At 51.7% G+C, this 13,541-nt stretch overlaps 1 protein-coding gene across 1 annotated transcript in view; it reads right to left on the reverse strand.

The window, feature by feature from the left end:
- Nucleotides 1-10,925, reverse strand: part of PDIA2 (protein disulfide isomerase family A member 2) — a 12,229-nt gene extending 1,304 nt beyond the window's left edge. The window contains exons 1-10 of the mRNA XM_019507503.1: nt 9,925-10,925; nt 7,990-8,196; nt 7,250-7,383; nt 5,785-5,922; nt 5,138-5,254; nt 4,508-4,633; nt 3,959-4,153; nt 2,176-2,296; nt 1,259-1,440; nt 311-394 (exon numbers count right to left, since the gene is read on the reverse strand). Of these exons, the coding sequence (XP_019363048.1) occupies nt 311-394; nt 1,259-1,440; nt 2,176-2,296; nt 3,959-4,153; nt 4,508-4,633; nt 5,138-5,254; nt 5,785-5,922; nt 7,250-7,383; nt 7,990-8,196; nt 9,925-10,159 (1,539 nt within the window). The 5' untranslated portion in view covers nt 10,160-10,925. The remainder of the gene's footprint in view (nt 1-310; nt 395-1,258; nt 1,441-2,175; nt 2,297-3,958; nt 4,154-4,507; nt 4,634-5,137; nt 5,255-5,784; nt 5,923-7,249; nt 7,384-7,989; nt 8,197-9,924) is intronic.
- Nucleotides 10,926-13,541: the final 2,616 nt, after the last annotated feature.

Genomic DNA, 13,541 nt, shown 5'->3' on the forward strand with positions numbered 1-13,541 from the left:
GGTGTGTGTGTGTGTGTGTGTGTGTGTGTGTGTGTGTGTGTGTGTGTGTGTGTGTGTGTGTGTGTCTCTTTAGTACAGGAAGGGACATGTGGGGCATACTTTGCTCTCTCTGGTGAGGGAAGGGTGAATGCAAGACTGAGCTTGCTCACTCACTCATGAAAGAGGGCACTGAAGGGGCCACACAGGCCAAGCAAGCTTGCAGGACCTGGGTGAGATCCCATTGGTGGCACTGGGAGTAATCCCAACACCTTTTGTTAAACTGGACTGGGGTCAGTGCCATGAGGCTGCAGAACAGGGACTCTATACCCACCTCTTTCTCCATGGGCAGTATGCCCCCATTCTCCAGGAACTTAGAGAAGGTCTCCAGGTCTCTGGCACTCTTGTACTCAATCATCTGGCATAGGCGGGAAGGCAGGGCACATGACAGAGAAGAAACAGGAAATGTCAGTAATTGGATTACCCACAAATGTGCGGCAGGCAGGCTTCCTGCTCTGCTTCCCTCCTGCAGGACCTGCCTACACCCAGTACATCAGACCAGTCACCTGAGTGAGCATGGCTAGCACCAGCTGCACCCCAGGGCAGGACACCGTGCAGCAGGAAAGCCTGAGGGAGACTTCTTGGACAAGACCTGCTGGTGCTGCATATCCTGAAGCAGGGGGGGCTTATGGCTTTTCCAGAGCTCTGGGTGCCTAAGCCTGCAATCTTATCACTGAGGTGTTCTTGCCTCCTGGGGCACAGCCAGTCTTTGCTTGAATACCACAGAGTGCCTGGCTTTAGTGGACTCTTGTGGCCAGGAGTTCCACATTTTCTTTAATCTATGCTGAGTTTGTTCCCTTTCATCAAAGACCACTGATGTGCCCTTGTCCTGGTTACTGGGAGGCCAGGTCTCCTGCCCCATCCCTTAATTAAACGTTATTGTACTACATCCCCTCCCTTGCACATCTCTCCTTTGTGGTCACACATTCACTCTGTCCCCTTTCTACAGCTAAGAGTTTATGTAACTCCTGCTCATTCTCATCACCCTTCCCCACTTCCCCCATGCTGTAATGTTCTGTGGGGAATGGCATGACCCAACCCTGCACACAGCAGCCAGATGAAGGCCTTGCCTCACATGTAATTCATCATCAATATCCAGCACAACCCCAGCAGTGACCCAGTTCCTATATCCAAAGATAGCTTTTTTATGTTCCATCTGGGTGGACCAGTCCCTTCCCTTCCCACGTGGGCAGCCTCCGTGCTGTTCCATTCCAGCTCACACCTTCCTATCTGGCCCAGCAGGGAAGTAGTGCAGTGTTGGGTAGCCATGGATGGTGATGTTCTCAATCTCATTGGCTGTTGCATCCAGCTTGGCAATGATGATGTTCTCATAGTCCTTATATTTCTCACCCAGCTCCTCCCAGACAGGTGCCATTGCCTTGCAGTGTGCACACCAAGGAGCATCTGCAGGACAGAGAAGCAGTCATTCATTTCCTCTGCAGGAGTGAGTCTACAGGGGTGATGGGTGCTGGCCCTGGAAGTTGTGAGACATAGTTCCAGCATAGACCCAGGGACAGGATGAGGTAACAAAACCAGCAAAGCAGGAAAGCAAGTCTTATGTGGAGGAGCAGGGCAAGTGGGAGCCTTCACCCATCACTCAGACTGAAATGCTATGAACTTGGGAAAGTTCCAGTCATGCAGCAATGACTGCCTTCCACACAAATACCAGTGATTCCCAGGCATGGAGAAAAACATCCCCTGGGGCTTGCGAGCACTGAAACCTGGCAATGGGAATGCAGCACACAAGCTGCCACTATGGCCAGTACCATCACCATAATGTGAGGGACTGATATGCATGTAGAGGAGGGCAAATGACTTCAGAAAGAGAAGGTCTGGACTGGAGATCAACAAGGACCTCCTCATGTTGGCTCAGGCTGAAAGAATGCACCAGGAAAGGGGTGGGAGCCTTTCACATTTAGCCCTAGCCTAGAAACATCCTCAACAGGATTCTCCAACTTGCGGGGGTGGATGGAGCCTACTGAGCTCCCCACCTCCATTTCTAAGAAATAGCTTGTAAGAAGAACTCTTCCTGCTGGCTTTGGGCAATGAGTGCTACCCATGTGCTCACAGGGTCTTGGCCAGAGGGCAGCACTTGAGATGGGGGAGAAAGTCCACAGTATTGCACAGAGCCATACTCACAGAACTTCACAAATACGTTCTTGGTCTCATCAAAAGCCACCTTCTCAAAGTTTTTGCCCACAAGGACTTTAACTGGCTGCCTATCCCAGTCCTCAGGGATTTCCTTACTCATAAAATGAGGCTGTGGAAAGAGAGGGGAAAGCTAAAGCTGTGGGAGGAGGTGGAATGGTAGACCTTTACAACTAGGCACCACACAGTGTTGTATTGTTGCAAAATCAAGCACTCCAGGGGCAGGCGACACCCAAGGCCAGCCAGCTGCAGAACCTAGGCTCCAGTCCACACAGGCATGTGAAACATGCCCACAGTTTCCCTTCACCTCCCGTATTGTTATAGTCACCCTGAAAGTGCTAGAGGCCACGAAGTGCATGAATAAAAGAGAAGGCTGTGCAACATTTCTGAGAGAGCAAAATCCACCACCCTCTTCCCTGGAAGTGGCAGGACCATATCTGTACAGGCTGCAGACACAAGAGCAGTCTAGTCCAGAGGGCAAAAGCTGACAGCGATGGGGAGGATTCTGTAGCAGGCAACGCTGAAGCATCTGTTTTTTCAGATAGTGCTGCACATACCTGCTGGCCTAGGCTAAGGGGAGGCTAAGGAGAGGGCTGGTGCTTTATTGCTCTGGTATGAGAGTAGGACACCATCCTCCCACCAACAGCAGGGCACCCACTGGTGACACAGGGAGGATTGCACAAAGACCAAGGAGAAACTATGCTCTGCATGGAGTAAATGCACTTCCATTAGCACACAGCCTTGCTCCGCATCATATTGTCACTCTACCTCACTCCATTGGAAAACATGACCCTGCCGAGCCCCTGCAATCTCTGTTCTTTGTTTCTCTTCCTCCTCTCTAGTTTTCTGCCCCTTTCTCATGTTTGTGGGTCTCCTGCTACCTGGCCCTCCCTGTAGAGATTCCCAGTTCCCAGCAGTTTCCCAGCGTCCCCAGTTAAATTGAATGCATTTGCTTTGGTCCCATCACTAGGTTCAAGAGCTACTCCAATGACATTATTGGGGTTGGATGTCCTGCTTCCCACCTATAAAGTCAGGTTGTCTGCAGATGCAAAACAGCATCACACTGGTGTCCCCAGTCTGACCTTCAAGGGCCCCATCACATGCGAGGTCAGGAGGAACTTACTGATCTTTTTAAAAGTGAAAGAGTAGAAGACCCCTGGCACCCCACGGGGGATGCAGGGGCAACATGCTAGAGAAAGCCTTATGGTCACGCCATAGGCAGCAAAGTCTTAAGACAATGCTCTCATCATGCACCCCCAGTTCTCTGGGAGAGGCAGAATGATTCCCCTGCTGTTTCCTGGATGAGAGGCAGTAGTCCAGTCTCCTTTGCATGACTAGCAAAGATTCCACCAGGCAGGGATGTATCCTATATCCCCTCCCTTGCTTGGATTCCCCTTTGTAACCCAGAGTTAACAGTATCATAGTAACACACTATGTATAGGAACTGAGAAGTATTCAGAGAGCTAGGAAGGAGTACAGCCCTATCCTGCAATTAATACTGGCAGGATCCCAATAGCCAGATTGATTCCATCAGAAATCAGCTCAGACTGACAGGGTGAGCCCTTCTAGTCTAGGGATGCCATAAGGTTTTCAGCTCACAACCAGAGTTCCCAACCTGCACAATGTAGCTCTAGCAGTGCCATCACACAGAGCATTGGCAGGATGTCCCAGGCCCTGAGGTGGGACTGGGCCTCAAAAAACAAGTGCTATGCCCTACATTTGGCAGGTGGCTGCTCAGGCACTGCTGTAGGTAGGGAATGTGCATGTGCCCAACCTTGACTTTGCCATCAAGCACATCCTGGGTGAAGGAGCCCACAGCCTGAGCCGAGAAGTCCTCTGAAGCCATGCGGTACTTCCTGTTGGTCTCTATGTTGATGAAGCGCAGGGTGGGAGCATCATGGCTCTTCAGGCCAAAGAAGTGTAGCACATTGGCCCCATACCCATTGACATCAATGAGCACAAAGAGAACCTAGGATGACCAGATACAGCTGTGGGACAGCATTCCCCACACAGATCATGCAATCCACACCAACCCTCAGACAAAGAGCCCCCAATGTCTACACCCCACAGGACCTGTGTTAAGACTGAAAGTGCCCACAACCAAGGGGAATGGTTGTGGGGCTGAGAGCAACCAACTCTCTACAAGGCAAGCCTCCAGTGAGAGAACACTGGCTGTGCAGTTGGTGTCCCACAGCACTGCCTACTATGCTGCCCATCTGCCCTGGTGTGAAGTGAAACTGGTACCATCTGAGGCAAGGTGGGCAAGGCTGTGATGAAATCAGATGCTCTAGTAAGTGGAGTTTAGTCCCTACTCATAGCTTACTTGGCCCCTGAAAGCAGCTGCTGCTTCCCGGAAATTCCCCACCATCTGCAGCTGGGACTCCACAGTCTTGTTAATGAACAACAGCAGGTGGTTAAGGATTTTTGCTCCAAATATCTTAGATGAGGTCTGAGAAGAGAAGGAGTATTTTGTCAGCCAGTAAGGCAGTCACTATGGCAGCCACACATCACTCCAAGTCAGTTAGTGCAGCATAGGTCGCTGCACTCAGGCTCCAAGCACTCTGGGGAACATCTGCAGGAAAGGCCTGACAGCCAAGCCCTGCTGTGCTTGGGCATGGGAGAAGCAGTGCCCTTTCTACTGGAGTTTCACCCCACCCTGCTGTGTAGTAAGCAGTGCCCACAGCACCAGGTTTGCCCAGAGTCCTGCCTACCTATCCCCACCATACGCACATGCAGCCCTGCTCTACCGTGCCACAGCTGCCTTTGTCCATCCTCTGCACACCTTTGCCATGCAGGGAGTGGTACGCAGTGTGTCAGGACAACTCAGGCCCTGGCTGCCATCCTTCCCCATACACAGACACCCCTGCTGTGCTAGCCCTGCCCCTTAGTATCTGCATACAGATTTCTGGGTACAGCTGTCCCTGCTCTCCCTGCAACCTGGCAGGTGTCTCACTTGGCTAGTGAATTCCATCACCAGCTCCAGGCTTTGCACAACAATGAAGTGGGAAAGCTCCTCCTTGTCCAGCCTTTGCTCTGAGTCCAGTGGGAAATCTGTCCGCTTCTCATCAAACTGCAACACACCAAGGGCAGGTGCAGGGAAAAGTTGTTAATCTTACAATCAAATTCCAAAGCCAAAGTTAGTCAGATCCCCAACCCCCACCCCATCCCACCCCACCCCACCCCAGCAAGGCTTCTCCATAGGGAAACTGTCCTTTGGGCATTAGCTGCACCTATTACCCCAGACCCTTTCCCTCTGCATGGCCACTGGGTGATGCTTATGTCCTGGTTCTGAGTGCCACACAGCTGGTGCTAGAGCGCCAACTGAGCCAGGGTTAGGGCCAGTGAGAGGAAGCTGGAGGCACATCCCGTGTGATGTTTCCTCTACTTCAGTGTTTCCCAACATTTTCCAGCCCAAGGCACACTTACATTAGTAAAAATTTTCTGCAGCACACCTGTTACAACATTCCCCATCCTCATACCTACTGTAGCTCATTGTAGTTCATTGCCATGGCAAAATTCCATGGCACACCTGTTCATTTCTGATGGCACACTTTTGTGCTGAGGCACACTGATTGGGAAACACTGCTCTACATATCTCACCTTCTTGAAGAGGCAGACTGTGTCCTGGGTGATGCCATATTTCTGGAAAAGCTCCACTTTCTCGGTAATCCCAAAGGTGATGTCCACAATATCACTGGCAACTTCATAGAATACCTGCGCACCTTCACCCTGCAGTTCCTGAAGACCCCCACAGGCTGAGAGTGACTGCACTGGGGTTGGAAAAATCAGGCACCCTATAGCCCACATAGCACAGCTGAGGCTGGTGGTGGCTCCTTAGAAAAGCAGCCCTCCTCTAACATGGGTTGAAGCCCAGGAAGGTCCCAACATCCAGTGCACCCTATACACCACCCCTGATACCTGGGGCACCACATGCAGAGTAATAGGGATAAGGTCCAAGTAGTGGTGGTCTTGGCCCTTCAGTAAGGCCAGGGGTCCCTTGCTCTCCACCAGTTCCCTGTCCCATGGGCAAGAAGAGAGGGGCACTGCAGGAGAAAGACGGGCACTGGAACATTGCTGGGTATGTGGGGGGCTTTCAATGCTTGAATGAAGACCTACTGGGGAACTTAGCAAGTGTGAAGGGCTGTCTGCCTAACAGAGGAGTTAAGGGGTGGGGAGAGTGGGGAGAGGACAACCATGAGATGGGTCAGAGGCCTTACTCACAGCCTGAGCCTCCAACTGCAGCTCTGCACTCTCTGTCTATTGCCCCAGAAGGTTATTCTGGGGTGCTTGGAATCATGTGTTTCTCCTGCTCGTGCTGGGGGGGTGCTCAGCAGCACTATACCCTAGAAGGGAAAGAACAGTCCTGCTGCTCTCAGACTGGGGTTGTGCTACCTCCCAGTCAGACCTCTGTGAGAAGAGAGGACCCCCATCTGTCAAGCCATCAGGGGGAAGACCATCTGGCCTTCCTCAGCAAGAGCCACCTGCCCCCCTCAACTGGGGGCATGCTGAATCCAAGCTGCCCAGCTGTAATAAGGTTTCTTTGACATCCAGCCAGAGCATAGGTATGCACTTTACAGCAGCACTGAGAACTGAGGCTCCCAGGGACACCTGCATAGCCAGACTGCTCATTACCTCATCCTTCACTTCCAGCTAAGCAGACAGGATTCCTGGGGAGGGAGAGAGCACTGGCAAGCCAGGGCTGTAGGCAAACTCCCTGGAATCCCTGCCAATGAGAATGGGAATTGCTAATGCTGTTCAGGATGCAGGGCCAGAATTCCAGGAGTCACACACCTGCTTCCAATTGCTCCTCTGCCCCATCACCTGGCTCTCACCTGTCCTTTGGATGATCTGATGCCCAACCCAGATACTGATGGATTTTCCCTCCCTGGTTCCTTGCAGCCCAGAACAAAATAGAGTACCCATATCCTGAAACCTTGCAGGAGCCTAGTGTCTTGGAGCAACATAGCAGGGCACAGCTTTGCGGGTCCGGTCAGAGGCAGGTCCTGTTGTCTCTGGGCCATCAGGCCAATGCCATGTCCCACTCCCTATCAGCAAACAGACCCACCTTAAAGAAACCAACAACAACAACATCATGGGAGTCAATGAGCTCTGCAGTGCTATCCTTGTCCTGCAGCAGCGTGGCACTGGCGCCAGCCTTCCGCTTCATCCACAGCACGATGCCCTGGGAGTCCCGTGCACCTGCACACAGCACAGACTGCCTGGGTACCTTTCCCTACACCTGCCTTTTCAAAGAGTGCCCTGCCCTCATATCACCTCCCCATACACTTATTCCTCTCCTCCCCCCACTTTCCAACACAGATAACTCCAAGCTCAATGCTGAGCTTGCCACTTGGTCAACCCCACTACTGGTGCCCACCTTTCCACAGATTTCTGCTCTCCTCATATACCACCCCCCCCCAGCTGCCATGTCCACCTCCTGACATGGCTACCCTCTTGCCTCTGCCCACCTTCTCATATGATTACCTCTATCCTGGCACTCACAGCTATCCACATCCCTGCACCCACCTGCTCACAGAGCTACCCCCTCCCTGATGTTCATCCTCCTAAACAACTACCTCTTGTTTTCTCTACTCAGCACCCAACTCAGCACAAAGCCATGCCTCCTCCCAGCATGCAGTCGCTCCATACTGAGGTACCTCTGCCCTGGTTGGCAGTGCCTGATGGGGAGGGCTTAAGTCTTCGCACAGCTGCACCCCAGCAAATACTGCAGTGGTGGGGAGGAGGTCCCTGGCTGGCTCCATCATAGATGAGCAGGGTGTGCCTTGGCCGGTATCAAGCCATTACCTGTGTAGTCTGTGGGGTGAGTGCGGTTCCCATCTTGGAAGAGCTTCAGCACAGGGTACCCGGTAACACCAAACTCAGCACTTAGGACTGTTTCCTCTGTTGCATCCACTTTGGCCAGTCTCAAGTCCAGGGATTCATTCTTCAGGATCCCAGCAGCTTGTGTGTACTCCAGGGCCAGAGCCTGGCAGTGCCCACACCAAGGGGCATCTGTGAGAAAACAGCAGGCTATGTGGAGGGGCAGAAGTGGCACTGCAAGGAGAAAGCTCCTTTACCAGCCACCCCAAAGCTCTCTATCAGCAGAGGCAGCTTGGGCAAGGACAAGAGCAAGGATAAGGACAGGGCAACCAGATGTGAGGGCAGGAAACAGCAGTGATGAGACCACCACACTCCTCTGTCCTCCACCCCATGGTCCATCCTGAGCCTTCCTTCATTTCTGTGCCCTCCTGTGCACCCTCCCCACTGCCCAGACTTGGCACCATGGGGACCTGTCTTTCTGGGGTACTATTCACAAATGGAAAGGTGTTTGCAGCCCTGGCTCTGAAAGTCAGGCTGGACCCTTCCCACCCCACACCACTGGCATCCCAGTACTTCCAGTTTGTCTAGACAGGTGTCACTAACTGGGTGCCAGTAGTCATTGCTTGGATAATGATGCACCTTCTCCCATACAGGACTCAGGAAGTTATTCTGGGGTATTCCCAGGTATGTACTTTGCCTGCTTGTGCTGGGAGGGGAGTGCTCAGTAGCACTGCACCCTGAAAGGGAAGGACAGGACAGAATGGGAGTGTGCCCAATGGTACCCTACACCCAGCCACCTATACCACTCTAGAAGGAACCACAGGCCCTGCCACAGGCTGCAGGGTGTGACCCATTTTGTCAAATGTTAACCCTCCTTGTCTGTGAATGGCTGCTGCCTAAAATACACACCCATGATGCCTTTCCCCCTTGGGAACATGAGACAAGCATGCACTGTGCCTGCTGGGACTACACAGGCAAGCCAGACCATGGCAGAACTGCAAGTAGGCATGGGTGACTTCACTCTATACCCACTGCCTCTCCAGCCCTGCCCTGCCCCGCTCTGCCCTGCAGCCTCTGTAAATGACAAATCAGAGAACAGAAAGATCCTGTGCCCACCTTGCCCACCTGTCCTGCACCCAAAAGAAGGGCCCTTGTAGGGACAGAACAAGCCACTGAAGTGGAGCCCCAGCAAGAAATGGCAGGAGCTACTCCCAGTGCCTAGGACAGAGGGCATGAGGATTTGGTCCTGGGTCCTTAAGGAGACTGCAAAGAGGTCTTCTTCCAGGACCAGGGGGGATCACACTGATCTGCTCTCAAGCCCAGGGCAAGGGGATCTCAGAGGCACCCAGGCAGTTAGGGTTTCTGGGCTCCAGGCACAGCAGTTTCTACACATTAATTTTTAACAAGCTAGCATCTCCTCTCAGAACAAGACTTCTTTCCCACTGGAAAAACAGCACCTGAGCCACTTTCTGAAGGGCACCAATGCCCAGGGAAGCTTCAATTTGTTCTTCTTGGAACTCAGAGAACAGATGCCTGGTGCATCAACTGCACCTACCAGGGCAAAGTGCCTGGACTGAAATGGACATTACCACCATACCTCACTCACCTACAGTTGCCTGTGGGCATGCAAAGACCTGAATCCCAGAACTGTACACCTGTCTTCAGACCATAAGACCTGTAAGTACCTAGGTATGCATGGCTGGACACTGCTCAGGGATACAAGATATCCAGGGCTAGTCAGTGCCAAGGAGAACCATATGGCTGGTTAGTGCCCAGCTTTGCACCCAATAGTGCTGATGGCTTTGGGATACAGACTTCTACAATATGTATTCATTCTCCATTAACCAAGACCCTACCCCCTCCCAGTCCTGTGCTGGCCCAGTGTGTGTGCGGGAGTGGGGTGGGGAGGGTGTCACTTACAGAACTTCACCAGGAGCAGCCTGTGCTCATGCAGGGCTCGATCAAAGTTGTGTTGATGGAGTACTAAGACACCATCTTCTTCCAAAAGCTCAGTTGAGATGACCTCCTCTTCTTCTTTCACCTCCTCCATCTGCTGCACCTCTACCTCCTTGCCCTGGTCTTCCCCCCAGCTAGGTGCCACCCAAGCCAGTGACAGGAACAGGACCAAAACCAGATGGGACTTAAAGTAGCCCATAGTGAAAGGGACCAGAAAACAGGTAAGCACCTATGTCAGCTGCCTGGAAAGAGAATGCCAGTGGAAGAGAGGGGACAGATAAGACCAGAGTGGAGTGGGTGGTGCCTGGCCCATACAGTGCGTGTCTCTTTATTACTGGCTGATCAGAGCCCCAGATATGGCAGCTGTACGGGAACGGCCAGGTGGCTGCATGACCTGTTTTTTAGTCCCCAGGTCTCAGAACCTGGCTAGGGAACTCTGAAAGGCAGTCCTGGGCAGACTGAGGCTTTCCAAGCCAGCTGTTGCTGGAAATACCCCCCACTGGTGAACATAAAACAGGCACCTTCTAGCCTACAGCAGCACAACCCTTGCGTTTGGAAGAGGGACTCCTATGACAGGTCTGGGAGAAAGGTTCAATGGCAGCAGTGCCCCAGCCCTGGGCAGTGGGAATGCCTATGTCCCAGAGCCCTGCTCAAGTAGCATTTCCCCACAGGATTCTGGCAGGTGCCCAAGCACAGAGCTATTCCCTAAGGTAAATGGCTAAGGCCTAATGCAAGCTGTTCAGGGTTTGTCCTACCTCAGTAGTGTCTGGGGGCAACAGGGCCTGGCAGGGCTGGAACTCACGGAGTATTAGTAAACATGGTGCCATGGGGCACATGCAGCTCTAAGGTCTGGATTGCTGGGGGTGGTAGTGGACCAGGGACTTTATTTGTAGCTGGAGATGAGTGAAAGCTGGCCCGGGCTGCAGTGGGGCTGGAGCCACGGTCCCTTTGCTTCTGCTGTCACACCACTGCAATTTGGGTTACAGTGGGCACATCTACTCGAGACAGTAACTGTGCAGTAACCGAATAATACTGCACAGTAGTGTGTCACAGCACCAACAGTGTTAATATGCTACTGCATAGTAGCGTCACTTAAAAGGCATTTGCCGGTGCTACTGCGCAGTATCTCTGCTTACTGTACATTTTAGTACTTGATTATACAAGTACTTATATATTAGGGCTGTGCAAAATTTCACCAGGTGTTTCGTTTTGAAGCTGTTTCGATGTGTTTTGAGCTTGAAACAGCAAAATCAAAATGAAACAAAAGGCTTTGAAAGAGCTTTGAAAAAAACAAGAGTGCTCGAAACGTTTAGAAAGTTTTGAAACGTTTCAAGTTTCAAAGCTGGGCTTACTTGGCTTCAGCACTGGTCCCAGGCAGCGGCGGCAGCAGCAGCAGCAGCCTCCTCTCATCCGTGCTCCTCTCCTCAGATGAGAGGATCTGCAACGTCATCCTATGAGGGTTTGCAGGGCTGAGATGGAGAGAATTTAATGGTAGGACCTTTGCGTGCAGCCCATGGGAAGATGTCCTGAAAGATGTCCAAATATTCCTACCAGCACCAAGAAAAAAATTAATTTTTCATAGTGAGGAAACATCCCAATTCCTTATATATGCTTTATTTCAAGGTTGAGCAGACCTAGGATGCTTTGGGAGAGGGCAGCTGTGGATCCCCCTCCACCCACATAGCGGAGAACCCTGGGCTAAGAGTCGCAGTAGGGCACGTCTTCAGCTTGGCTGTGGTGAGCAGAGAAAGTAGGTGCCTCAGCCAGGCCAGAGGTAGCAGGCAGGCTGGTTCCTGGGCCCAGCACACCAGGAATCATAGTGCCTATGTGGCCCTCACAGCTCCATGGCCTGGATTGAACAGTGTTACGTACAAAACTGGCATCAGCTTGAGACAGACAGAAGACAGCTCAGGCGGGAACACGTAGGCGAGGGACAGAAATTACATATTAACCAGTACAAATGACTGGAAACCAGTTCAAATCTGAAACATAACAGAAGTCCAGTGCACATAAACCACTTTCAAAATGGCCAAACCCAGTTTAAGATAAACCTGAATGGCTGTAGTTTCAGATTTAACTGATTTAGGTTAAATTGGTTTATTGAACTTTTGTCCCAGATCCCTCCAGATTCAAATTAACTCACAGTCCTCCAGCATCTCAGGATGCTTTGCACCTCCCCCACAAACCCCCTTGCAAGGTGAATGGGTTAGCCTCTGCTCAAGCTGTCTGCTCCAGCCAAGCAGGGAGGTGTGTTCTAGCACGCCCCAGCTTCTGGCCGTGGCCACTGCAGACATGTGGCTGCATTTCCAGAATCAAAAGTAAATGTCTGTTCACTTGCTTATTGGTTCAATCTACACAGCTTAGACTAACTTGCAAAGATTAACTTGTGACAACTGAATCAGTTCAGCCTTGGGCTTTTTGACTGTATTTAGCCATGGTATTTTGTTTAAATTACATGGGGCTTTTGGGGAAGGACACAGCTCAGTTCCCACTCCAGACAGTGCAAACCCCTGGGAAAGCTGGGCATAGCAAAGCTGGGAGCAAGGTATGGAGTGCTCCTGAGTGCTCAGAAACCAGGAGGCCCAAACAAAGATCCCAATTATCCTCAAAAGAAGCCATTTTAAAGTCACTCTTCAGATTCTGGGACCTACCCTGCACTTTCTGAACACTCAGGTTGGCACTACTAGAAATGGCCCCACCAGCTGCTACCTTCCTCCTGTCCTGGGGGAAACACAAGTTATGCCCTAGCCTTGGGAAGGAATGACATCAGCCTCCCCAGGCTCTCCTCATGGAGGTGCCTGCCCTGGCCAGGTACCAATGGAAATGTTTGCTGCTCCCCAGCAGACCCCACCCAGCCTACTTAATGGAGAAATGGGACTAGAGCCCTTCTTTAGGAGAGGAATATACAGTTTGTGGCCAGGCTTCCCTTCCAGCTTCCACTGAGGACTCCCATTTATTCAGAGGAAGTGCAGGCCCAAAACTCCATTGCAAGCTCAGACCTGTATATCCAGGCTGCACCCCCATCCTAAAAGCAAGAATTGCTGCCTCTCTCCATCCTCTGCAGATTGCAGAAGACCCTCTGGCTCCTGGTAGGGCTGTGCAAAATTTCGCCACCAGTTTTGTTTTGATGCTGTTTTGACCTGTTTCAAGGCCAAAACAGCAAAATCGAAACAAAACAGATATGGTCGAAACAGCCTCAAAATGAAACAAGGCAAGTCGAAACGTTTTGCTGTTTCGCCGATAGGCTATAATGGGGAACGTCAAAAAAGCCTGTAACTTTGTCATTTCTGGCCAAATTTGGATAAAACTTGCAGAAACGGTAGCCCCTTCTGAGGGCATAAAGTGTGCCATGTTTCAAAAAGATAGGTGCAGGGGGTTCAGAGAAACTGCACCCCAAAATTTTGAGAGCCAAACTTGTATTATGTGTATGTGTTAAGCCACAGCAGGGTCAAAACTGCAGGGATGGTAGCTCCTGCTGAGGCCACAGAGCCTGCCAGCTGTCAAAGAGATCCATGCAGGGGGGTTCTGGGGCCCTGCACCTCTAGCTGCAGACAGACAAAACTTGTGACATGGGTGCTTGT

Source organism: Gavialis gangeticus, unplaced genomic scaffold (assembly GCF_001723915.1).
Source record: "Gavialis gangeticus isolate Ggan-Ray unplaced genomic scaffold, GavGan_comp1, whole genome shotgun sequence".
Taxonomy (NCBI): Eukaryota; Metazoa; Chordata; order Crocodylia; family Gavialidae; genus Gavialis; species Gavialis gangeticus.